We start from the raw sequence: 27,611 nt of genomic DNA, 5'->3' as shown, positions 1-27,611 counted from the left end.
AAACATGATGTTATAATGGTATTTGTCACTATGTGACAAATGGGCAAGTTTACAGATATATTTAACATCTTTGGATATCTAATTTTTAAGAAAAAAATATATTTTAATATACACTCATAAGACAGTTATAAATCTTCTATCAATCGTTTGCTAATAGACACAGATGCTCCATTGGGACCACTAAAGAAGTAGTGCTTTAAGAATTGGCATTTATTGCCATGCCACCAAAAAAAAATTACCTTGAAATTGAATCTAGACATTCATCACCATGGTATAAAAAGTGTAAAAACAAGCCATCAATTATTAGCATGAAATCATTGAATTTGTTGTTGTTTCCTTCAATGCCTCCTGATGGGAGCATAAAAGGTCACAGGCTAATACCTGGAATAAGTTCTGACAAAGTTAATAAGTGCTATAAATTCTTGGACAAGAAGTAGACTAATTTAGGGTTAGTTTAAAAGAAAGAAGAAACTCCCAACAGCCCAAATTTGAAATTTCTAAGTTAGTGGGAACACCAGCATTTATCAATTAAACTATCTTTGCACTGTGACTACAGTAGCCAAATTGGTTTCATATCACAGAGGCACCAACTAATAGGAAAGGTACCCCTGGGTACTTTTCAGGATACTTAACAGAAGCCAAGTGGTAATGGTGTTCATGTAGAACTACACTGAATTAGGTGAAAATCACGTATTTATTATCAACACTGTAACTTTTTAGGTGCTGTTTGGCTGATCATTACAATACTTGTCACATTCTTAAGTTGGTACCTAAATATGTTAACTAACTACACTAAATACAGTACTTTGGACATCAAATTAATTTTTATTCTCTTTTTAGTTATTACTTGTAAGGCATACTCTGTCTTATTTCAAAAGGGAAGAAGCATACTAAGTGAATTTCTAATGTGCATCTGATAACTAAGAAATGGGTAGAGTTTTAAAAATGAACACATATATGTTTTAAAGAAAATATCACTTCCTCAAAAAGAATACTTCTACTTTGGCACTCAGTCCTGATTAGTGAGGCACATACACCAACAGAACACTTTCAAGTCATTCATTTTACTCCAGATTGACCTACTATCTTAAAAAATGCAAATTCTAACTTTGAGGTTTATAGTATAGACAGCTGACGTGGAGTTCCCTTACCTCAAAGTTGGCATCTTATGAATTTTGTTGAACATTCTATCCAATCTCTTTAGAATGAGGATAAGGGCTGGTCTCACTGCCTCAGCTGTCCAGTCGGTAATGGGTAGCATCTCCATGATGTAGCGCCGAAGCCCACGGCTTTCCATCGTCTGGGTGTCATAGGGTGCCAACTTCAGAAGGGAATGTGCAATTTCTGCCAACCTAAAATGATTGTTTTAAAGAGTAAGCATAAAATGCTATAAAAAGAATTTTCTCACACAGCCTCATGCCAATTTCCTCCTGTCAATACATCAACTCCCTGACAATAACCTGCACATGCATAGTAAGAGAATCATATTTTACACATATGTGTGTGTACATATATACATATATGCTATATGCATATAAAAGAAAGCCTTTTTTTGTGGTGCTGGGATTGAACCCAAGGCCTCATGCATACTGGGGAAATGTTCTACCTCTGACAGCCTGAGAGCCTACATTTTAATGAATAATAAAATAACATTGAATATTGAAGTAAGCTTCATGGTTTCAATACTTTCTCACTGAGCCTAGTCAAGATCAAAGTTACCCTGTAGAAGGTGGTATTGATTTATGTTACAGTCCAAGCAGTTCTTTGAGCTCTATTTTCACTTCTGTCCTTTAGAGCCTCCTCCTCTCTGTGTTGTATCTGGAAGCTCCTGCTCTGCCCAATTATGCAGGTGGTTGGCCCAGTTAGAATCTATGAATAGCTTTAGTTTCTGTTGTCTATACTTCTCAGATTTTCCAGCTTTGTTTCACACAGGAACTATCAGAGGGAATGTTGTGCTTTCCCAGATCTGTCCAGGTTCTCAGTTGCCAGATCAAGTGTCTGTGTCCTAAGTGTAGTATTTTCTGCAGGGGAATTGGACAACAAGACTTTGTGGGAAAATGTGGTTTCTGGTAAATGTCATATTTGGTTAAATAATTAATCTTCAATACTAGTTATGAATTGCCAATGTCCAAGTAATAAAAATCTATGATATACATAGTTTAAAAGCCAATTTAATTTAATTTTGTATGAAGGAGAAAGTATTTTAAATCTTATTTTGTTTCACCATCAAATAATTTTAAGGTAATTATTTTTTAATTTATTAGATGTTATATTGCATTGTGGTTATTTTTTTCTCTTAGTCCTTTAACCTTAGAAATACCTATTGAAATATGTATGGATAAATGATGTGATCCTTGTGATTTACTTCAGACCAGTCTGAGATGAAGGGAAGGGGGAGCGATTGGAGACCATTATTGAATCTGGGTGATAGGTACCCAGGAGAATTTGCTATATAATCTTTCTAATGTTCAAGATTTTTTAAAATAAAAATATACAGATTTCTTGGTGGATTCTTCAGAGATCCTTGTTCATTAGATATTGGATGAGGCCTGAGAAACTATATGTTTTCAGTTTTCCTTTTAAATCATATTTTTAAAGTAAGAGGTGTCAGCCAGAGGCCAAGCATGTGGAACCTCACTGCCTAAGTGACTATTAAGGTCTCTCTTCCAACACTGAGATTCCATGAATCTAGGGAGATTATCGTTAGAGCCTCTCCAAGGCAAACTTGCTTTAAAAAATAGCAAAGCTTATTTCAGATTTTCCTATATCTCAAGCTCCCTCATCTTTCAGTGTCAGTTCTAAACAGACTTAGTGTATGGCTGGTCTCAACACACCATTCACATGTGCAATATTGGATGATGTCAGACCTCTAGGTTCCTCTTCCCATGAGAATTTCCCTGTTCTGTACTCTATTTCCAGAAGTTCCTTTATCTGCCTGGCTAGACATATTTTGATTCAAGCTGAAGATACAGATAATGAATGACAGTGGCTTAACATATTACACTTTCTAAATAAATTTGTTTTCAGATGAATTTTTAGGATCTTAATAAATAATAGACTTCTCAGTCACTGTACTAGGTATATTTTTCAAAGTCTAAGCCTTTTTTAAAAATCAAGCTCAAACCATACAACATAGACAGAAGATAATTCCATGAATGGGTATACATTGCCTCTTTCTGCAGTGATCTTCCTGGTCTCAGCCTCCTGAGTTGCTGGGACTAAAGGGGTGTGCCACTGCACCATGCTCTTTTTTGCTACCTTGTAATTTATTTTTGGAGTAATTAGCTACACAAATAGTCTGGATTTCGATGACTGAATCTCTATGGCATCATCTAATCTATCCTACTATATTTAACTCCATAGCTAGTTAAATCTAGGTCTAGTCTTTTTGAGTACCTCACAGGTGGTGTGTATTTCCTTGAGTAGATACATGATTCCAGTTGTCACTACTGTTACCAGTGATCACTGCACAGGTCTATTGTTACTATCGGGTACAACAACATCAATATGGATGCTCTTTCTTTTCCCACATATTTAACTATAGTATTTTAATAAAGAGAAATGTTGACTCCACCAAAGGACAGGAGAGACAGGATAAATGCTGGAAAGGATGTGTGGTGTAAGAGCTCTCCAGGTTCTCAGCTTGGAGAATCACAGCCAAGCCACTGCCTCTCTAATTTCTGGAACACTGTACAACTTCTTAATCAAACTAGCTCCATGGAGGCAAGAATTTACTACTGTACAAGGTAACTTATTTCATCTTTGGCATCCCATACTGTAAGAAGCTCTCATGGTTAGGTCTCCACATTTCCTCTAATTTCTTTCTACTAGGTTTAATTCTGGAAGCATAAAATCAACCCATCTTCTTCAAGGCAATCCTTCATTAAAAGGAAATGGTTACTGTCTCCTCATCTCCAATGTCTTCTCTCTAAACAGAATGTTCACATTTTTCTGGACAATTGAATTTAGGTGTTCTAAAGAAATAATTTTAAACAGCTAACACATCCATTTATTTTTCTATTTTCCCTAAGTGAACCATGATGAATATTTTTCTTGAATTCTCAGATTGTGTGATAGACGAGTATATCAATACACACTTATTTCTTTTCTCTGTGATTTTACAGATAGCAATAAGAAATACTGGAGAAATGATCAGCCTGTCTACTTTAAGCTTGAGAACAACACTTAGAGCTGAATTTGAGTCATTTTATGGATTACTACCCCAATTCCCTTAATCCCTGGAGTTATAACAAAATGAATTTGCTATGGAGCATAAAATAAAATTTCCTTTTCATATAGTCTTTGCTGTATTACCTCATGAATAATCTCTTGATTAAAAAAATGTTCCTGTGATCTTTTCCCAGTAAGAACACAAGAGACCTTCCTATTGGAGGGAGAGGGAAATAGGATGAGAGGTAAAGAGGGAAGGAGAGAGAGGAGGACAATTGCAGATTCCACTATCCTACTGCTTTAGCAGCTTTGGGTAGGGCAAATGAGACCCCCCAAAAAATTCCTCTAGGGCAGAGATTCTATCTAATCAAGCATATTTTCTGTGAGAATCCTATAATCAACCATGTATTTTGCAAATGCAGCTTATGGGTTGGTTCCCCATTATTTCTTAGCTCTTTGGTGCAATTCAAATTTTTCCTACAAATATGTCCTGAATCTTGTATCATCCCATTTCTCCCTCCATTTTTCAAATCAGATTTTCCCTTTAAGTGATATCCATTCTTATGCCTTGAAATATCACCCATAATTCTTAAACTTATATTTAGTTTGACTTCTCCATATTTCTGTGTGCTTGGTTTATGAAAGGAAACCTTAATTATATCCTTTGCTTGGTAAAGGGTTAAAACATTTGGATTTATGCCTCCTTAGCAACAGAGAATATCTCTGTTCTGCCAGAGAACATGCAGGCCTTTCTTTATCAAAGCTTATTGTGAAATATTGCATTAATAGAAGACATGTAGTCTAACTCTTACCTGCGCAGGAAAACTTTTGCCCTCTTACAGATCCAGGCCATGAAACAATTATGTTCTTAAATGACATTCTCCTGGCTCCAGATAGGTTGCTCTTGCCTACTAAATTGTGACATTATGTCAACTTTCTAAACATCTAGCCATGTGAAACTAACCTTTTATCTTCCATGAGAATGTTGTTGAGGACATCATTCATCAAAACACTCTCTTTCTTCCTAATGAACAGTAACCAGAAGATTTTTCTTGTTCTTTGTTATTTTAATATAGTATTATTTCACCAAACAAATGGTTATCTCATTTCACCAATAACTGGTCATTATTGACATGATAATTTTTTAATTGATAATTTTTCACTCACTATTTTGATAATCCAAAAGCTCAAATTCATGCATAATTCATAACCATAATATCTAATAAAATTTCAGTTTATTTCCTGTGCTAATCTCACAGACACAATTATTTTCTTCCTCATTTTTTACATTGCTCTGACACTCTGATTTATACATTCTATCATTAATTTTATAAGTTGCTTCAAATTTTTTATAAAAGGATAAACACATAAATATATGCATGTGATTATATACATGAAACACTATATTATAGTTAGTTTTATGCCTCCTACATTAGACTGTGATAATCTTGGGGACCAGGGCTTTATTTTATTTTATGTATATTTAATTGTAGATGGCCACAATAACTTTATTTAGTTTTTATGTGGTACTAGGATCGACCTCAGTACCTCACACGTGCATGGCAGGCACTCTACCACTGAGCCCCAGCCACAGCCCCTAGGGCTTTATTTTATATTCCCAGGATTTATCATTCTTATTAGTGTTACTAATTATTGTTAATGTATCATTCTTATTAGCATTAGTATGTATTGTATTATAGGTCTGTGCCAGGCACTGAGCTAGCTCATTTAACATTTAACAGGTGTTGGCCTCTAGAGGGAGCCTGAGGCCTCTCTGACTCCAGCTGTACCCTCCCTCTAAATGCTTCATACACTGATCAAATTATAGGGCAGTTCTGCCCCCACTCCCCACCCATCATAAGCACACCACATCCATCTTTTAGGAATCTTTAACAAAATGGGCTGTTGGTAGTAGTTAGTGATTTTCTGACTCTGGGAATGTGATGTTTTTCTCTTCACAGAATTACTGAGGTCAGCTAGCGATCATAAGTAGGATAAGTAGGGGAGGGGCTGAATAGGGCCCTTGGAGGCTATGGCAACAGAAGTTTGGCCCTCTGCCCTCCTCCTCCTCACTTTCTCTGCAGCTTCCTATCTAGGAGCTAGACTTGTCAGTGTATGTAAGTTCTTCCCTATTCCTGCACAGTGGGGAGTGTGAACCTGTGTGAAACCCTGGAGTTCACCCAGCATTACTAGGTGTGTGCCTGGAAGAGAAAGAGCCTGTGTTCACTGTACATTTCTGGCCACTCATTTCCCTCCACTTAGTGCTTCCTAAATTTTTTTTTCAAAAGATCATTTTAAGACAAAGGATAAAATAAAGTCAATCAGAAAATTGGTTGTTTTTTTTTCCCAAATTGCCATTTTATTTCTAGGATATAGAAATAACAGACTACAACTCTATTTTTTATAGATACACTGAAAGCTTCCAAGTAAATCTTTTGTTATCCCTGAAATTTTTCTTTCAAGGAACTTTTATAACCCTTTATAAATGGTTACAAATCTGAATAGATGTTCTTCTGGAAATCATTGTCTTTTAAGAACCTAAAAATACAAACATATCCTTCATCATGATTAACAAGTGAGGTGGCATCTCCACAGGAAGAAGGAAATATGAGTGCACAGGGATATAATTCTGAGGTCTTTTCCTGAAATACCAGGAATAAAAATTCAAAATGATGACGGATTTCACCCAGTTCCAAATTTTTCCAAAACCAGTGTGGGGCACTGGTTTTGAGTCATTGAAGACTATCACACACAATGAATACAAAGGGGATTTCAGGCCCAGGCTAAGTGTGGCTGAGAGTAATAATAGTTCACTTCCCTACAGAGCTCATCACTATATCCTTAGATAATGTAGGGTGAGAACAAATCTTCTGCAGGAAGCAGTGGTGCATTTTTCATATAAAATTACAGAGAGAAAACATTGAATTATTGCCAAAAATTAGAATCTGGGCAATAAATAGTATATGGAACAAGGCTATTTTCTGAATGATGATCAGGTTATGAAGTTTTTCTTTCACTTTCATATATTAAGGAACAAATCTGTGAACTCTGCCATCTTCTTTTAATATTTTCTCTCTGTCCATCCTGATACTTTTTTATTTTTGTGGTACTGGAGACTGAACCCAGGATGTTCTACCACTGAGTGATGTTCCCACCCTCCCACGATTATTTTCCCCCTTATTTTGAGACAGGTCTGCCTAAATTGTCCAGGCTGGCCTAGAACTTGCAATCCTCCTGCCTCAGTCTCCTAAATCACTGGGATTATAGGCCTTGACCACAGGCCTGGCTTGAGATTCTTTTTGATAGCTATAATGCACACTTTACCAGAAGGCTCAGTATGATATGTATTCAAGTCACAGGCAACGAATCATTTAAAATATCTCTAATTTTATCCTAGAGGATAAAAATCCCCATTTCTTAGCCCATCACACATATCTGATTGCATCCACACATTCTGTGGATAGAGTACACATGGACAGAAAGCACACACATGGTCCAAGCCACATCCACATTCAAGGGGCAGGGAAAGCTGGTACAGTACCTCATATGGGACTTCACATCCAGCAGCTCCAATGCAGTGACCCGTGGCTCCCCAGCCAGGTTTTGCAAGATCTTCAGCCTTGGTCCACAGTGCTTATAGAATTCTGTGCAAATATTCAGCAGGGATTCCCGGGGTCTTCTGAACTCTTCCCGAGCAATTCGTTCATCCAGTTCCTCTCTAGGAAGACCCTGACCTTCCTCCAATAAATGAAGGTTTTCCCTGGAAAATTATAAAAGATTAATGAGGGGGGTTGAAAACATGGGTATGTGACAACTATGAGAGGAGAGTTATCATCACACTGAAAAAAACATAAAATTCCTATTGAATTCAGGAATTAGTAGGATAAGATCCAGGAAAACCTCATGTGAAGGATAAGAAATTTATCAGCTTGGAAGAGATCAAATTGCTTTACATTAGCCATTTCTGAGCATTTACACAGAACCAGAATGCCATGCCTCAATTCAATGAATCTAATGGAACTGTAAATCAGATCCAAAGGCAATCATCTCAACATGTCAGAACTTAATGAAATTAGATCCAGTTTTTGGTACCTGATAAAGTGCAGTTTGGCTCCTTGCTCCTGGTACCTGGAAGTTGAAAAACAGTCTGCATAACTATCAGAACAAGAACACAGTCCCTTGGCTGAGGCTCCATATATACTTTTTCATGTAAAATTAAAAAGGAAGACATACATTTTGATAAGTTCATAAATACACATATAGAATCCTAAAATAAGAAATATTTTTCTTTCATTTGGCTACTGCATATACTGTATTTATAGGTGCTATGAAAGCTGTTTTATTGCCATATAATTTGAATAAAGAAAAATATATCAAAAATGCAAACTCATGGAATATAACCAAAGGAAAGAAATTTTGAAAACTTTAAAGTCTAAGGAATAATTTTAACACCATGTGCTCTATTTCAGTTGATCAGAAGGAGAAGTGTGGCTGACTTCCTTCAATTCTGGAGACTTACTGCTTACTGATTGATTGATCAGAAATTTGAGAGGATCTCTTTTTCTGCATTCACAATTCATCTAGTAGTCAAACCTAAGCCAATATGCCTACAGAAGCCCCTGTATATCACTTAAACTCTTTTTCCTTAAGGTAAGAGATTAACACATGGGTTAAGCACCATACCAGACAATGTATAATTGGTTTTAATTTATTTTTGTCTTATTTTTAATATGAATATATATGATGAACAGGGAATTAACTTTACATAAATAATGACACCCTTAAAAATATGCTTCAGAAAGAGTGGGAATCAGTTTCTTTTCACAAGCTCCCTGTTAACTACTCCATACTAGAGAACGAGACCTTTCTTTGAAGCTGATTTTACTGTGCACTATCCTAAATCTTGCTAGGAGAGGGAGGCACACTTTTTGTGTGTTTTGGAGGGATTTATATGTTAATACAGAATGAAGCAGGTCAAGTATTAACTAGTACAGCCAGTGTCTAAGTTATACCAAAACATGAAAGGAGATTAAGTGAACAACCTTGAAAGCATCATTTAAGGACATGAGTCAAAGTCCGGATGAAATGTCTGCAGAAGATCTGCCCCAGGAATGAGCCACCTCCGATTATCATTGTTTCATTAGCCTTTTGTTGGAGGCAAATGCAAAAGCACTGGAATAATTCAAAGATAGCCCAGGAAGTAGAGATAAAATACCCAGTGCATAATCATGCAGACAAAACCAACACAAATGTCAATTTATGAAGGTGCTTTGGGTTTCTCTTTGACAATTTTAAAAGAAGCCTTGGTATTTTCTTGTAACTCTAAATGCTCACATTTTTTTTTTAATTTTCCTTGGTGGTTTTCAAAATCAATATTGACTATTTTCAAGATTCCTTTCATTCTCAACAACTGAAATTCAGGATTTATAAAACTGAGAGATCGTAGAAAACTAGAACACAGTGAATTACCTGGTGTTCACTCCAGAAGACATGGTATGATTGGCTGTGGTGGTCCCCTTGTGACCTTGATCACACCTGCTCATCTGTGGGGCTGTCATGGGCCTGCAACAATAATTGCCAGAACATCAGAAGTGGAAACACTTAGAAAGTTACTAAAGATATGTAAGTTTTAGAATCTTAAAAAGACAGGCTGTCTGGTTTTGAGCTTTTCTGTAACACATTTTCTGTCTGTACCAAGAGGCACTTAAGACAATGTTGATTCCATGGACTATGAGCACACCATGATTTAAGTTCTACTTCTTGGTTCTGAATAATAAACCATGACTCTTCAAATAAGATTTGTGATCAAACCCCTAAGTCTGTACTGATCAAATCTGAGTTTAGAACTTGTTCATCACTTCTACAGGTGTCAATCAATGAGTAAAAAGCAAGGATGTACATACCTCTTTATGTACCTTTTATCTTTTTTCACCCTCATCTACACCATAACTAATCACTCTACTCTTCTGAGAAATCACCAAAGAATGAAATAATCCTCCTAGTGAAAATTATACCTAAGGCTATTCAGAAAAGTGAATAAATCTGTATTTATTTTAAGTCAGTATTTTCCATGATTAGTAATAAATCAGTTATTTTTATATCTTCAGGGTTTACTTGAAATATTAGGTAAAATGTGCTTCTACTTTTGTATCTGAGACACAGAAGGGATGAAGTAGTTTTTCAAAGCAATTCCTTTTATAAAATCTGTAAGGCTTGCTTCTATGTTGTTCATATTTTGTATGCTGAGTATGACTACTAAACTTTAAATAATCACACTCCATCTCTTCCCATGTCATGTGTAAGTGGAATTAAAGATAGCCCTGAGACTTTTGCTGCCAAGTGTTACTCCAGCAATCATGTTACCTTATACGGCAAAAGGGGAGATTATCTGGGTAGGCTGAATCTAATCACATCACAGCCCTTTAAAAATGGAGGTTTTCTCTGGTTGTGGGCAGAGATTGAAAGCATGAGAATGATTCAAGCACTACTGCTGTCTGGAAGATGGAAGGGGACAATGTGAGAGAAATGCAAATGCCTTTTCAACGCAGAGTGAGGAACCTGGCTGACAGCCAGCAAGGAAGTGGGACCTCAGACCAGAGCTGCAAAAACCTGAATTCTGCCTAAACTGCAAATGAGTTTGGCAGTGGATTTCCCACCCAATTCCCTCAGATAAGGGTTCAGTTAACCAATGCCTTAATTTCTACTTTGCAAAACCCTGAGCAGAGAACCTTTTTGATGTTGCCTGGATCTCTGACCTGCAGGACTGCAAGATAATAAATGGGTTTTGTTTTTAAGCCTCTAAGTCTATGGTAATGTACTATACAATAATAGAAAATGGATACACTTATATTTACCATACATAATACCTATATAAACTGTCAAATTCTTTTTTCATGAGATAAAGAGACCATGGAAATGAAAGGGAATTCTCATTTTCTTTTTGTAAAAAAAGTCAATTTTGTGGTACACACTACCATCTAATGAGACTAGTCTTCTACTCTAAAAAAAGAATATTGAATGTATTAGAATTTGTATCATTTGAGGTGCCAGGACTTCATCCATAACTCTTCATGGGATTTTGGGTAAGTCAATTGTGGATAAGTTAGTTGGCTTATTCTTATAAAGGTAATAGAAAGGAAGAAAGGACCAACATTATGTAATATGAGGAGAAATAGCTAAAGTGGCATTTAGGGAAAATTGACTACTTATCTCTCATCTGTTGCAGGAAGAGGCTGGTAGATGGACACAGAGAAAGAGTGTAAAGTTCTGTGTATCTCTTTAGGATGTTCTTCCCAGGACTTTCATGAAACTACCAGCAAAGCATTGGGACTATTTGTCATTGGAAGATAACTTGTCCCAGTTTCTGGCTCACTGCTTTCATTTACTCATTTTAGGTCCATGTGAGCATGTCAGGATGATCATCTATCCTAGGTTTTGGGGCTATATTCTGCCTACCCAGATTAGCAGTGTGGCTCATGATTAGAACTCAGATATATGGAAGTTCATGAACAACAGTATTTATCCAAATGACTTAAGAACTCTGTGAAGCCACAAAGAGCTGAGTCATTAACTGTAAAAAAGAAAAAAAAAGATAGGTATCTGTAAACAAACACTGAGTTCTAGAGATTTTTACCCACAACATTTTCTTCTTCATAATTTCAGTGGGTACATATGGTTGAAGGCTGTGGATATTTCTGCCAATTGGATTACCTGGTGAGGACTTCCACACTGTACAAAAGTGCTTGTAAGGATGTTGCAAGAGCAGCTGTGGCAGCAATCTCCTCTCGAGCAGCAGGTACTGTCTCCACCTGTGATGTCTGCCTCTTTAGCTTTTGCAGGTAACATGGAACTAAAGCTTCCAAGACCATCAGCATCTGAAGACTGTAAGCAACAGAAAGAAAACCAAGTCACATTTAACAATCTACTTTTGGGGATTGTGTCATAGATGAAGAATTCTAAGCCTCCTTCTTATCCCACCCAAATGCAGGGTAGTTAAAGCTGTAAGGAAGCATGTGATCTGGTTGGGGGGAAATTAGCCATTCATTAAAATTGTTGAAAAGATAGCATAATGATCACTGGTGGAGCTCCACAGTCCATTCTGAGAAACAGGCCTCAGAATCCTCAATGATTCTTCTATTCAGGAACTTGCTGAGAGTGATTTTCCAGCTGAAACAATTTTAGAGACAGTATACAACCTTTTTCTAGGAGGCTGGCTTCCTTTAAAAAAATATATGTATATGTACATATATACATATATACATATTTTATATATATACACATATATACATGTATATATGTATATGCATATATGTTTATAAGTATATATACATATACATATACATATATACATACATATACATACGTATATATGTATACATTTATACATATATATACGTATATATACATATACATATATATATTTAAATAGTTGATGGACCTTTCTTTTATTCATTTATTCATGTGCAGTGCTGAGAATCGAACCCAGTGCCTCACACATGCTAGGCAAACGCTCTACCACTAGGCTACAACCCCATCCCTAGGAGGCTGGCTTTTTAAAGCTTTGTGTGATTTCATAATAAGAGTCTGGCAACTGCCCTGGGAGTGTGGTCTGATAATGCCTACTTAGTAGAGTGAGTGGACACTGCTCCTGTATAGGGCCCACTCAGTGAAGAACTGGGGTGTCAGAAATGTCATCTCAGAGGGGAGGTGGAAAAGTAATTACGTAAGGCAGATTTTCCCTCTAAACCTGTAAGTGCACAACATTAACATAAATCTTTTTGGAACATTCCCCCAGTGGAGCTTAAATTTGATAAGCTGTGGGTTCTAGAATACAATATGGACTGGTTGCTATTCTAGAGAACCCCAAATCAGACTTTGGTCCATTTTCCTTCCTACATATATATATATCAGTGAGTTTCTGCTATGATATTAATCAATATTGAGTACTGGTTTCTGATTGTATAACTGTGCCTAAAATAAGTGCTCTTGACACAGGAAATGGAAATGTTCAGAAAATTGATGGATATGGAATCAGAGCTAAGAGACTGAGCCATACCTCTTTGACAACTTAAAAAGGGAGACGAGAAGTCAGCTATGCTTCCTATGTTAAGAAGCACCTTGTTGCAGATTAATTGCCTTACTCGAAAAGCTGATCAAAAATTTTTTTTTTAATTATTGAAGGAGTCAGAAGTTAAGATTGCCTGGTACTTTTGTAAGTACCAGGTTGCTAGAGAAAAGGAAGCTTATTCAGTCATCCAGACTGTGCAACACTTTTCTCCAGGTATTTGTCAGTTTGTAGAGAGCACTTGTACACTGAAGATGGAGTGAAATCGACATGACAACTTTGGAAGTCTTTCTGGTAGAATCTACTAAAGCTAAACATACACATTCTCCATAACCTAGCAAAGAATTTCAACCTACAGAAATGCACACCACTGCAGCATCATTCGTAATAGCTTCAAACTAGATCTAAGACAAAATCTGTTGGCAAAGAGAAGAAATGAATGAATTTTACCACAGACCACACAATGGAATATTATAGGTGAATGAGAAAGAATAAAATGTGGTTACATATAATTATATAGATGAAATAATATTGAATAACAGAAGTCAGATATTAAAAAGTACCTGCTATAATATTTCACCTAAATGGAGTTCAAAAAGAGGCAAAGCTGATTTAGATTTACCATGGAAATGGGGATAGTGGTGTCTCTGATACATTAAAACAAAAAACAAAAAACAAAACTGAACTCAGGGGCACTTTAACAATAGGGATTAAAGATGAGCTACATCCCCAGACCTTTTTATTTTTGAGACAGGGCCTTGAAAAGTGTTGAAGCTGGCCTCTAACTTGTGATCCTCCCGTCTCAGCCTTCCAAGGTGGGATTATACGCATGTGCCCCTTCACTCAGCCCTATCTGATTTTTTTTTTTTGGTCTGAGTTGTATTTACATAGATGTAATAACTTTATGAACATTTATTCAACTGCAAAATTATGATTTTTAAAACTTTGACATGAATGTTACACCTGTATAAAATACACTTATGTAAGCACAATTTAACCACAAGAAGGATCTGGTGTTACAAATACAGAAAATTTATAAGAATATCCCAGGGAATAGCTAGTTAAGAAATCTTGACTTCACCAGGGACCCAGAGCCTTTGTTCAACCTGAGCCAAATGGGAAATTAGAAGGATCAATTTATTAACCAATCTTAATATTTAATATTGGGCTTTGGTCATTAACTCACAATAAGGGAGTTTGACTGTGAACTTTAATACCTTTTGATTTCAATGTGTTTGAATTTTAACTTAAAAGAGAATTTCAGGTCTCACTGGGAATTTGGTAATGAGAGAACTTTTTAGTCAAATTTGTCAGTTCTCTATGTCACTAGCATTTTAATATTAGAGAAATGTTATGCATTTCATTATTGTAGTGTCTTCATGTTGTCATGTAATCTCAATGCATAACCTCTAAAGCATACCCTTAACAATGTACTTGGACACACAACAGCAAATGGAGTAGGAAATACATTTTTACATTCAGATGTAGAGCAGATTTGGAGTTCATGTGGGATATTGATCCACCCTGGACCCTTTTCTAGAGCTGATAAAATAGAAGTAGCAGGAACATGGGAGCAGGTCCATCATGGGGAACTGCAGATTTCTGTCCCAAGGCCACAGCCACACTCCTCCCTGACCATAGGCAGAAGTTTAATTCCTATTGTTAAAGATGATAAAAATCTGGGAATATTGAAGGGGATAGTAAAGAGAGGTCAATTCATACACATTCTGGCCCCTCTTGGCCTTTTATCCCTTCTGTTCTGGGGGGAGAAGAAAAGGCTTGCCTAAGATGACAATGGATAAAGATATTCTGAGCATAGTCAACTTGGCTCTTTCTTTCTCCTTGGAGAGCCTGTCCACACAGTAGGACTTTATTGGGATGACTCACCTTTTTTTTTTTTTTTTTCTGTAACAGGGACCAAACCTCGGGTTGCTTTACCGATGAGCCACATCCCCAGCCACTGGGATTACAGTCATGCCTGGCGGGATGACTCACTGAAATTTTCATGTGAGTCCTCTGCCTTCTTGCACTTGGCAAAATGGAAGAGGAGATTTATATTCTTGCCCTTTGTGTGACAGGTGTTCTTATTGCTCCTTGAAAGGAGTTTTCATAAATGGTTTAAAAGTCTGCTATGAAATTTTGTTTGCTACTAATTTGTATTACATGAAAGGAAAATATTTTCTAACAAGACTAAACATCTTAGCCTCAGCACTAATTCTAAATGAAGGGATTTCAAATTAATGAGGATTTATAATATTTTCCAGAAACTTTGCTATGACAAGTTTCCTAAATTTAGTTTTCAGAACATTACTTGCCAGGATGTTACAGACTGAAAAACCAAAATATAAGCTTTGTAGTCAATAAATTTTATTTCCTTTGCTATACTTAGTTATTATGAGGCACAGAATAAAGGGCTGCATTTACCTTCTGAATGATTCAGGAGCATACGCCACCACAGTGACACAGAGCTTAATGGCTTCACTGATAGAGAAGGTCAGATCTTCATTTCCATAGCAGAAATCTAAGGGGAGAAGGAATCAGTGCACACAGTCAGAACAGATTCCACCATGGATAATGAAGTTGACCCCTCTTAACTTTGTCTTTTCAGCTTTATTTTGTAGCCTTTTCTTTGTTCTATTTTATTTCTATGCTATGAAAACTATTAATTTCTTCATCTAAAGGGAATGAAATTCTGTTTTCTACTTTTGAATAAGTGAATGAAAAAATAAAGTTTTTTGGGGGGGAGTGTAGTTTTAATCATCTCATCTACTTAAAAGTCACTAAATGCATTTGAAAGGTAAGAAACGTGAAGCTTTATCTTTGAATTATGTCTAATTCTACATGTTGTAGTATAATAAAAGGCCATTTGGAGGATTATTTACTTAGAATTACTAAAGAGAATGCAACATTCTGAAAATTTCAGTCTTAGATCAGTAGTCTATTGAACATCATTTTAGTGTGATTTTCATGTTGCTCTTTAGGAGCCACAAGAAATTTAAGAAAAACAGGAGATAAAAAAAAATTCTACTCATTCAATGAGTACCACTGTTCCATTTATTTTAATTGTTTAAGTTCTATATATGTGTGTATATGTATATGTGCATACACACACACACACACACACAAATAATTAAAATGAGAAAAAAAATGCCAAGGGAATTTTGCATTACCTAATGACTTGAGAGGCTTCTCAGCTTTGACCAGCTCTAGGATGTCTAATATGTCAGTGGTCTCTCCTTCCAGGGACTGTAGCAAGTCAAATAGGCACTGAGCCGACACACCTTTGTTGGGCCCATTATTGGCAGCATCCTGTATAAGGATATACAATTTTAGTTCACTGACTCCCACCTCAGTACTAATGTAGTTGACCAGGGGTTCAAACTTCATAAACACTATCAGCAATAACAATTATAATATCTACCTGAAATTCAGATTAGATAATTCTGTATCCAACAATGCTGGAGCATGATTTTGGAGTGGTACACCTGAATTTTAGGGAATCTATTAAATACTAATCTAATATAAAGGATAAGGTTGTGAAAACTTGTAAAAATACAGCAATATATGAACTTCTGGAAAAGTTCTTGCCAAGTCACCTGTGGTATTAAGAGGGTAGAACTAAGAAAATTTCCATAATTGGTTGAATGCTTGAAATATATTTGAGGAACAGAGGCTTATTTTAAACCAAGTTCAAAAGTTTTGTTTAATAATATATCTTCAAAATAGAGATACTTGCCATTTCATATGTATTTAAAATTAATTTGATCCATTCATTAAAACAATAAAATCCTTCTTAAGTCCCTAAGTGCCAGAAAGCATTCTGTACACTGAGGTTATAGCAAAACAAAATCAAAACACAGAAATAAAACCAAAGTACAACTAAAAACAAATGAGCAAATGTAAAACAGACAAAGGTCTTGTTCTCATGGAGCTTAACTTCTAATGGTGGGGAGAGAGGGAGATACATGTTAATGAAACAAACTGACCATGGCCAGACCATGTGTGAAAATAGAGCTGACTCACAACCTGCAGCACACTGCCCAAGAAACCAAACCAAGATACTTCTAAAAAAACCTTCCTAGGAAGCTAGCCTGATTTAAGTCAGGTTTATAGGAAGTCAGACCACTAACTCTACTGGAAACCAAACAATAAGTCCTGCAACAGTTTTTCTCAAATGACTCGAACTTGATTAAAACTGGTGACTTCCCTAATTTTTGTTTTTACTTTCAGAGAAAGCTAAACATGCAGAGTAAGACTCCGCTTCTTGTTGGCCTGCCTGTAGCTTCTCCCCTCAGGCACCACTGAAGCTCCCTTCCTTTCCACTATAAAGCTTTCCCTCCTCTGCCTGCCCTGGGGTCTCTGCAGCACACAAGTGATGGTGGCTGACTCCCTTGCCTCTGCAAACTCTGAATAGATAACCTTTGCTTTTGCCAAGTGCTTGGTCTTCATTTATTCTCATAGAGCTTACTCACAGGAAACTCCAAGAGAGGGGCCACACTAGCAAACAGCTGGAGCACAAAGGGCTTGCGGTGCAGAATGTAGAACTGGTGGCAGGCAAATTCGATGGCTTGACGTAACTGGGGATTGCTTTCATAGTCAGAGTATACCTGTGGGAAAATGTCACAGAGTTACAAAGTGCCTTCTAAAAGTATCAAACTCGTGTTTGATTTTAAAATTTTGCATAGTTATGGGAAACAGAAAAATGACTAATTTCATAAGCTAGTGGAAGGTGTGTAAAATGGCATAATACTGCCTGAAATTTTATATATATATATATATATATATATATATATATATATCCTAAAAATCTAAATATAATTATCCCCTGGAAGTTTATGACTAGAAATTTTTCTCAAGGAAAGAATTGGGCAAATTTACAAAGATGTCTGTCAAAGAATGTTTGTTGCAAGATTGTAACAGTGGAAAACTTGAAAAAAGTCATTCATAAATGCTGATTGGTTAAGTGATTTATTGTACAATGTGACTGGTGTTATTAAGCTAAATGAAGCTACATGAAAAAAAGTCCATGGTATTTTGTTGAAAGAAAAAAAAATAGGTTACAAACTTGAATATATAATACAACTTCTGTTTTTAAAAAGTTTGTGTGTGTGCGCATGCAAGTGTACAAATATGTGTAGGAGAGAGTGCCCGATTTTCAACAAGTGTAAACAACATGTCTCTGGGAAGGAGGACTGTAGGTGATCTCTATTTTCTGTTTAAACTTTTTAACTTCTGAACATAATTGCTTTTGGTAATCAGTAAAATAGTTATCAAAATAGAGAAAATTGCCACTATTTAAAGAAAAGGCAGACAGTCCTGTGATAAAGGTAAATTTCTTGCCCCCATGGGTTGAGCAAATTCTTCTTTGCACAAGCATGTATTATTTTCATAACTTTTATTGAAACTTCCCTAAAAGTAGACCATCAACAGCAGGCCCTCCCTGAATTTTATTAAGTGCTCCTAAATATAGCCAGATATATATCAAATGCTAGTAAACAGACATTGTTCCTGCTACATTCACCTCCTCTAATAGCATCAAACCAAATTTAGCAGTAATAGAAATTTCTGGGCAGAGAGAGGCCAGAGGATCTCTTGGGAGAAACAACAACTGAACCCTTGCCATACATTTGACTCAACATCGATTCTCTGCCTAGGGCATAAGAACCACCTGGGGGCCTTGTTAAAAACACCCATTACTGAACCCTGACCCCCAAAGTTTCTAATTCAGTAGCCCTGAGATGGGCTCAAGGAAGTGCATTTCTAGCAAGTTCCCAGGTGATGTTGATACTGCTGGTTCAGAAACCACACTTTGAGAACCACTGGGCAAGAAGAAATGAGAAGGCACCTACTAACCCTGGGGATCTCAGGACAAAATGGGATATTGTGAACAATCAGAAATTTATTTGGGGGGGGGGATTTCATTTGGTGCCTTTTACTGTAATGAAAGAAGACAATCCCATCATTAAAATGTTTCTGTATAGATCTGGAACTGCTAGATACGGGTAGTCTGTGGGCTACTTTTCTGATTAGGAGAGGGGATTCTGGGCACCTGCAGCATGGTGGGGAGAATCCACTGGTAGCCACTGAGAGAGAAGAGGTGATTGAAGTGCACGGCGGTGTTGATGACGGTGGCAGCGTACTGCCTGAGCAGGGCACTGTCTTCTGGGTGAAGGATCAGAGCGCCGTTGAAAACGTTGAGGAAAAGCATGATTTCATCTCCCCAGGGGAATTCGCTTGGCATGCCCAGGAACATCTCTTCCAGGAGCTGGATCCACAAGCTTTTCTGAAGTGTGTCAAGGCCAAACAGTTCCTTCCCAGCTGTGAGAACATGAAACAGCAGAGACGGAATCAGTACCACACCAATCCCATCAGCAAAAGCAGGGGATCAAACACCAGGGTGCTGCTGTTTCCCATTTGTTCCTCTGGGGTGAGATCTCCTGCTAAAAGGCTTTTCCAGCACAGAGTTGCTGGCATTAGGATGAGGCTTCCTAGCTCTCAAAAGACTTTTATCAGCACCACTTGGATTGAAGTCTGTGGGCAAGCCAGGGCAGCATTCTGCTGCTCAATAAGCTGAAGCTTTGAGAAAATGTAAGCTATTCTAACTAGAAAATGACAGGGCTGGGATTAGTGTTGGCCTTCGAATCACTCCTCAGGCTGGAGCTCTTTCCCACTATTGCTCTGTCCCTTCTTGCAGGAGGACAGTGACGCACATGGATGCCAATTCAAGTAAATGGTACCAAATTAATAACAGTAACAGAGTTGGGTTCCAAACTGCATCTCTTTCTGTTTCTCTGTCTCTCACTTTGGATTTGATTTGATTAAAATGCACACATCTTAAATGTAGAGTTCAATGAGTTTCAAAGTATGCACATGTAACCAATACCCAATCAATATATAGACAATTTTCATCATCTCCAAAAGTTGCCTCATGCCCTTTCCAGAAAGTCCAGAGGCAACCACTGTTCTGACTTCTGTCACCCCAGGTTAGTTTTGTCTTCTTCTGAAGTTCATATACATACCTACGTTTTCTGTAGGGACTCCCCTCCCTACCCCCATCCTCACCTTGCTCCCTTACCATTCACTTTGAGTACTACTCTCCAAGATTGGTGCTTGGAATGGCAGCACCAGCATGCCTACTGGGGCAAGTTTGGGCCCCATCCTAGAACTCATTCGTAGGTGGAGGGTGGGGCTCAGCAGTGTGAGTTTAAATAAGTCATCCTGGTGATTCTGATGCACACTCAGGTCTGAGAACCACGGGTTCCCCTAACTGTCTGCTCATAAAGCTGCTCTTCAAGTGGGGACAAAACAAGGGTGTGAGGAAAGCCCTAGAGAGGAGAGGCTTTGTCCTGTCTGATACCTTGAGGATCACTGAAGAGTGAGAATTCGGCATCTATCGCACTCCGAGGGAATGAGGGCAGGCGGAGGAGGTCTTCCTGAAGCATGGAGACATGGGACTGTTTGTGGGCTGTGGGGATCTTCTGCGTGAGGGAGATGAGAAACAACACCCGCCCCACCTCCTCCAGCTTCCTGGTGAACACCTAACAGAAAACAAAAGCAGGATGGGAACTTCTGAGTTGCAGAGTACAGAAACTGGAGCAAAATTCTCAGTAACAAGTCGGGTTGACAAAATGAAAAAGGGAAAAGCAGAATAAGGGAGAAAGGCTTTTTTTCTGATCATACAGAGAGCAAACAATACTTATTGACTCTCAGTCTCTGCTTCCATCTGCTCTGAAGAAGGAAGCGTTTCTTGTGGAGTTTGCAGTCTGGAGGAGCAGAAGGCAGCACTGTCAAGAGAGTTCAGTATTCCCCAAAGCCTATTTGTCTGGGGGGTCATAATGTAGATGATCTTCTTTTACTGGGTCAGTTTCAATTGCTTCTACAATTTCCGTCAGTGCCTGAAACTGTTTACTGGCAGTTCTGGATTTGTCTCTTAAAAAAAAGATTGAAATGGAACCAGGAAAAACCTATCTTGAGGAAAAAGTTCATGGGCCTTAATTGGTGCCCTTTGGCCCTGAGCCTAGGTGGCATGCCCAAGCACATGGGACTCTTTGTCCCTTCCCTTACTTCCATTTCTCTTGATGATCAAGTGAGCAGCCAGATGCTTATAAATAATAAGCGGCTGTTGAGGGACTTCTGAGCTAGAAACATAGGAATCCATATTGTCATCTCTCTGGGGAATTTAAAAGCCTTAAGATTCCAACTTAGAGTATACAAATAGGGTCTCATTTCATGGCACTCTTTTGAAATACGTTTTTGAAAGATTTCCTTAAACATGGTAAATACATGCAAGCAAAGCACCATTATTGATTATGCTTTTATTTATTTTTTATTATCCTCCATCAAATTAGAGTCTAGGATCATTTTGGTAAAATTGTTTTAGAAGTTGTTCTAAAACATTTCATTTTTGCCCAACACCTCACACCTTGCAACACATTTAGTATTTTCTTTCTTTCAAAAGTAATTTAGGAAGTTAACAGTAGCTATTTTGCTTAAAATGACTTAAGTTATCTAAATCTATTCCATTCTCATTTAGTTCTTGACATGGCAGAAAATAAAATTGAAATAATCAAGTATCCTGAAATTCTTGTTCAGATATTTTATTTAAAAAAAGGGTAATACATAGACAATATTAAAATTGTATTGACTTTAGAATTGTGTACTAATGGAGAGTTTCCTTAAGGTCAAAGTCTGATTTGAGGCTACATATGTAAATATTATTCTGATCTTCAATCTTAAACCTAAAGACAACTACTTGATTTTGTCTCTTCCTGTTTTAAGAAATAATAGTTAGGTCAGATCCTTGGTCAGTAGCAGAGCTGAATGGAATACAATCTCTAGTCTTTAGTTCAATGCTTTTTTTTCAGGATAACAATATTGACCCCTTTTACTTTTTTTCTAGCTGGTGGAAACTTCTGATACTGATCTAGAGGCTACAGTATATGTACTTCTAATCCCGTTTCACAAAAATGTGAAATGAATATCACACTTATAAATCAATGGGTAAAAGAATCAGGATTTCTATAGCTTATATTCAATAATTCATTATGGCATTACTCTATGTGATTTGTTCTTAATGCCTATTCACCATCCAATCTATAAAACGTAACACTATTTTGGGGGACAATCTATTAAACAAGGTCACTCATCCATTCTTTCCAGAGAGGATCACAATGGAATCACAGAAGCTCTGGGTGGGCAACATATTTACAGATGATCGGTTCCAATGACACCACGACATAGGATAGAACTGAGTGGTCAGATACCTGTTTCTGAATGAGCTCCTGTCCCTTCTCTGGACGCATGTGTACAAGGTTCAGCTGTGGAGATACTGACCTCCGGAAGGGATAAATATCTCGAACATAGGTCTGTGTGGATTACACAAAGAGAGAGAAAGAACATTCAAATGGTTAAATTTTAATCATTTCCTTTTTACCCAAAGGTCAGAAAAAAAAGTTCATTTGTTTTTCTAACAGTTTTGATTCTTCATAATTTTATGCTTTCAAACTCCTGCTTAGGAAAGCTTCAACCCATCCAGGTGGGGTGCTCTTTCCAGGCACTGGGTGCTATGTCAGGGGCGAAGCTAGGAGGCAACATACTAGACGACACTCTGAAAGGAGAAGGTAACCTTAACGTAAAACCAGGGGTCATCCTGAGGGCCCTATGGCTCATTAGATCAGGTCACCATGGCCATGTTTAACATAGAAAAAGAACCAGAATGGCCTTAAAAATCCCAGTAGACACACACAGCTTTTATATGGGCAATTTAATTTTTCACTTTGACATAATGATGATGAATAACCACATGCTCTTCTGGCCTGACTCCATCAATGATTACAACTGCCCTGAGGCAGATACTATCATCACCTTCACTTTACAAAAGACACTGAAGGGCAAAAAGGTAAAGCAACCCTTTCAAAGTCACGTAGACCCAAGAGGCCATGCTCTGCCCCTCTAAACAACCAGGTCCCCCTCACTGCCAGCTGTGCCTAGGAAAGGTGCTTTGAACCTTTGGCATAAACATGTGCGTCATTACTGCAGTCTCACCTTATTGTAGTGGATAAGATTCCATCGCTTATCCATCAGGAAATAATGTGTGGACTGGGATTCAGGGATGTTGAAAAACTCCAGACACTCCTAGAACAATAGCAACAAATTTTAATATATGTTTACCAGGAACATATTGTTTGCTAGTTAATAAGGTAGAAGACACAAGTATTGGAAGAACAAGATAACTTCTTACAAGGATTTTAAAATATTTTTCATATATTTTATATATATATATATATATATATATATATATATATATATATATATATATATATACATATATATATATGTATATATATGAGGATATATATTCATGGTTATATAAAAATGACGCAATAAAGACTAATCATGTAATATGAACTGTCTGCTCTCACAGTTCTCAAAGATGTCCCATTATAATTCAGACCAAGTGATGAACTGTGGGGACACAGTGGCACCTACTGGTCTCAATATCAAGGAAAAAACATGTTTGGTAAGACTATTAAGGAAAATACAAAGTATAATACATTGAACACTTATTACATATCATATACAATGCTTTCCATGTAGATAACTTATATAACCTGAACTAGAATCCTAGTATTGTTGAAAAAGAAACTGTGGCTAGAGAGGCCCTATTATTTGATTTGGGTCATGCTGGCCATGGTGGAGCAAGGTTTGAACTTGCAGTTTGATTCATTACCATTCAACATGTGCATATAAATGGAATGGTTGTTGAATTTTGCTTCACTAGACCTTAGAAAATCTCTGGAGATGTCTGGGTAAAGCCTGAAGGAGAAGGAATGACCCCTTCCATTGAAATAAAATATACAAGTCTGGTAAAGTTTTTAGGAGGCTTTTCTACTTACATCTGGATCCAGAGTCTTGTTCCAGAAAATTAGATTACTGAAAGTTTGAACTTCAAACAGGGAATTACTGTACTAGTTTACTTACTACTTTATCTTAAGAACCTTGCAGGCAAGTGTAGCTATTGATTATATTTCTTTTCAGGAGAATCACTGCCATAAATACTAGAAAATACTTTCTTGGTCCACCTGATTTATTCTAAGGTATATATTTTATTTAGAGACAGGGTCTCACTGAGTTGCTTAGTGCCTGGCTTTTGCTGAGGCTGGCTTTGAACTCGAGATCCTCCTGCCTCAGCCTCCCCAGCTGCTTGGATTACAGGTGTGCGCCACAGTGCTCGGCTTGTTTCACCAATAATTTCTAATGGTAATAAGTCAAGACTGTATACAGATTCAACTGGGTGCCACAAAAGGGATCTCTGGCCTGATCATTAGCCAACAGCTAAAGGTTACCCCAGAGCCATCAGTGGGCAATACCAGGTCACCTTCAGAATGACCACAAGTGATGCTAGGAAGCTCCTAAGGTGGAATTCACAGAGTTCCAGGGAAGTGAGGAGCAACATCAGAGTTCATGCTGCTGCTACAACCAAGACAGGACTCTCCTGACTTGGCTTACTTCAATGCAGAGCTAAAAAATGTCAGTGAAAACTGGGGAAAATGACATAAGTACTTAATAGTGGGGCAGATTTTCAAAGAGTAAAGAATAGCACACATTCCTTTGGAGATAGAAAAATGCCATTTATTTCTAAAATGGGTGTTTACAGATGTGACCATGGACATTGTGCATAAAAATCGTTTTGTCAAAGGTCATTCCTACCTTCAACAGGGCTTCAAACTGAGTGTCTTCATGGACTGGTAACTGGGTTGGAATGTCACACTCATTTTGTCCATGAACTACCAACGTTTTGGTACCTACAGACAATAAAAATCACAATAAATGGGCCCCACTACAGGAAAGTTTGTATTTAAAGCAGAAAGCCTTAAAATATTATCAAGTTGATTCTTAATTTATAGTTAGTGAGTGCTTTTTTTAATATTTTTATTCTTTTCACAATATCTTTATTTTGAGAGAGAGAGAGAGAGAGAGAGAGAGAGAGAGAGAGAATTTTTAATATTTATTTTTTAGTTCTCGGCGGACACAACATCTTTGTTTGTATGTGGTGCTGAGGATCGAACCTGGGCCGCACGCATGCTAGGCCAATGCACTACCGCTTGAGCCACATCCCCAGCCCGTTAGTGAGTGCTTAATATGAATATTGTTCTAAATGTACTCCTTTATTCATATCTGAATGTGTATTTTAAATATGTTCACTTCTTAAACAATGATAGCTACCATTTATGGAGTTCCCAATACTTTTGCCCACGTAATTGTATTTAAATCCCCCAGCAAACTTATGACATGATCTTCATCTTACAAATTAGAAATATGAGAGAAACTGAGAAATTTTTTATTGTTGTTGTTACCAGGGATTGAACCCAGGGGCACTTAACTTCTGAGCCACATTTCCCACCCTTTTTAATATTTTATTTAGAGAAAGGGTCTCACTGAGTTGCTTAGGGCCTCACTAAATGGCTGAGGTTGGCTTTGAACTCATAATTCTCCTGTCTCAGTCTCCCAAGCAGCTAGGATTACAGGCACCCACCACCATGCCTGGCTAGAGAGAAATTTAATAATATATCCAAAGACATATATTTATTTAGTGGGAGAGTCAAAATTCCAACCTTAAGCACTGCAACAAGTAATACACTCCTGTATTTTAAATGAGATAACCTGGCAATGACAGTTGAAAAAATTTAAACAAAGATATTAGCAAAACCAAAACAAGTTCCTGAAATGTAGTTTAAATGCACATTTTCTGTACTCTACTTTAGCTGGTTAAAACATGTTATTTTGGATTAGGAATAGAGCTCAGTTGGCAGAGTGCTTGCCTCACATGCACAAGGCCCTGGGTTCAATCCCCAGCACGCCCCGCCCCACCACCACACACACACATGAAAAAAATGTTTATTTTACTTCATTTATTAATCATACAACTTTGTGAATATTATAATATACCTTGATTTTTAACAAGTTGTTCTAAAGTATATGAGTGACAAAATGAATTTGTTTACTATGACAAAAACTGATCACATTTTTGGATACTCTACAGAACACACAAATATTCAACTGTTTATTGAATGCTTCCCATGGATCAGATATGGCAGCAAGTATTTTATATACTTAAACTCATTGATTTCTTGTGATTGTGAAGTATGAATTATATTCCTATTTTGCACACAGGGAAAGAAAGCCTTACAAAAATGATGTTCTTTTCACAGCTGATACTAATTGTATGACTGATAAACGGCAGTGCTGACTTAACACAGGCTTCTCTGCTGCCAGAACCTATGTTCTCATCTCTGAATATCTTTGTCTTTCTCTTTATTTCTATTAAAATGACCAATTCTTTTATTTTTATCGTCACTGAACAAGGATAAAGGCTTGGTAAAATCTTTATCTTAAGGACAAACAAGCTGTGTGAAGTGAAAAGGAACTGTATCTAGAGTTCATATCACACTTGATGTTCTTTTGTAATTCTCCCTCTTCCTGCTTTTCCCTTTTCCAATCTTTCATAAAGCCATCTCTCATTGAGTTTACAAAGGACTGGGGTCCCTGCCATGCAGACAATATCATTCTCCTTGCAGTGCCAAAAATTCACTCAAAAAGGCTTTCAGTTCAGCTTTCCTCTGCGAGAGACTTCCATACATCTTTAACCTTGGCAGTCCTTCAAGGACTGATTCACGAGGATCTCAGTTCTGATGTGTCCCTTTTCATCTGGCAACTGCTCACTTTTTAAAGGGTCTATTGTTTTTTTCTCTGATTGGATTAAACAAAAATTCTTTGATGCACTCCATTCTAGGGCTTAGAACTCTGAAAATTTTCTCATGAATGAAAGAGCATCCATGGTCTTTCAAAGGGCTATTCATAATTTTTTTTTTTTTTTACCTGGCATTGAAGCAGTCACCAGGAGCTTTACTTCACACTGTTCCTTCTTCATTGTCTGCTTGAGGTCCTTGAAGAAAAGGCCCTCCACGTACCCAACCACCTCCCACAGGAAAGTCAGAGTGGCTGAAATGGCATCCATCCCCCATTCACAAGGGGTTCGCACGAAGTACATGATCAGTCCCACCTGAAATTAGAACAAGCGACAAAGCCACAGTGATCCTGAGCTCACATTCTCATTTCCTTGGCTCTTCTTTTTTAAATTTGGATCTTCTCCTGTGACTTCAATTTCTTTGTTCAAATGCTTCTCTAACACTTTCAATGGCACTGAGAAGGTGGAATTGGAAAATTGACAAACAGGCTTCCATATATTTTTATGTATCATTAAAATGACCAATTCTTAAGAAGAAGGCATAAAAATCATTCTTACAGACACCATATCTCCTAGTATTCTCAGGTACAGAAGCCATCCAAAATTAATCTGTATGTGATGTTTACCCAC

The 27,611-nt window shown here is 37.3% G+C and overlaps 1 protein-coding gene across 5 annotated transcripts in view; it reads right to left on the bottom strand.

Moving 5' to 3' along the window:
- The window catches only part of Unc80 (unc-80 subunit of NALCN channel complex), a 184,564-nt gene that overhangs the window by 25,567 nt on the left and 131,386 nt on the right, over positions 1 to 27,611 (bottom strand). For all 5 annotated transcript variants that reach the window (XM_077799344.1, XM_026403350.2, XM_077799345.1 and 2 more), the window contains 14 exons: positions 27,113 to 27,296; positions 24,944 to 25,038; positions 23,279 to 23,368; positions 22,498 to 22,599; positions 20,592 to 20,772; positions 19,284 to 19,552; positions 17,707 to 17,841; positions 16,405 to 16,543; positions 15,659 to 15,755; positions 11,881 to 12,051; positions 9,640 to 9,732; positions 8,263 to 8,298; positions 7,712 to 7,930; positions 1,152 to 1,352 (listed from right to left, as the gene is read on the bottom strand). In XM_077799344.1, coding sequence (XP_077655470.1) covers positions 1,152 to 1,352; positions 7,712 to 7,930; positions 8,263 to 8,298; positions 9,640 to 9,732; positions 11,881 to 12,051; positions 15,659 to 15,755; positions 16,405 to 16,543; positions 17,707 to 17,841; positions 19,284 to 19,552; positions 20,592 to 20,772; positions 22,498 to 22,599; positions 23,279 to 23,368; positions 24,944 to 25,038; positions 27,113 to 27,296 — 2,012 coding nt within the window. The remainder of the gene's footprint in view (positions 1 to 1,151; positions 1,353 to 7,711; positions 7,931 to 8,262; positions 8,299 to 9,639; positions 9,733 to 11,880; positions 12,052 to 15,658; positions 15,756 to 16,404; positions 16,544 to 17,706; positions 17,842 to 19,283; positions 19,553 to 20,591; positions 20,773 to 22,497; positions 22,600 to 23,278; positions 23,369 to 24,943; positions 25,039 to 27,112; positions 27,297 to 27,611) is intronic.

Source organism: Urocitellus parryii, chromosome 1, assembly GCF_045843805.1.
Source record: "Urocitellus parryii isolate mUroPar1 chromosome 1, mUroPar1.hap1, whole genome shotgun sequence".
Taxonomy (NCBI): Eukaryota; Metazoa; Chordata; class Mammalia; order Rodentia; family Sciuridae; genus Urocitellus; species Urocitellus parryii.
This window is presented reverse-complemented; position numbering and strand designations above follow the sequence as displayed.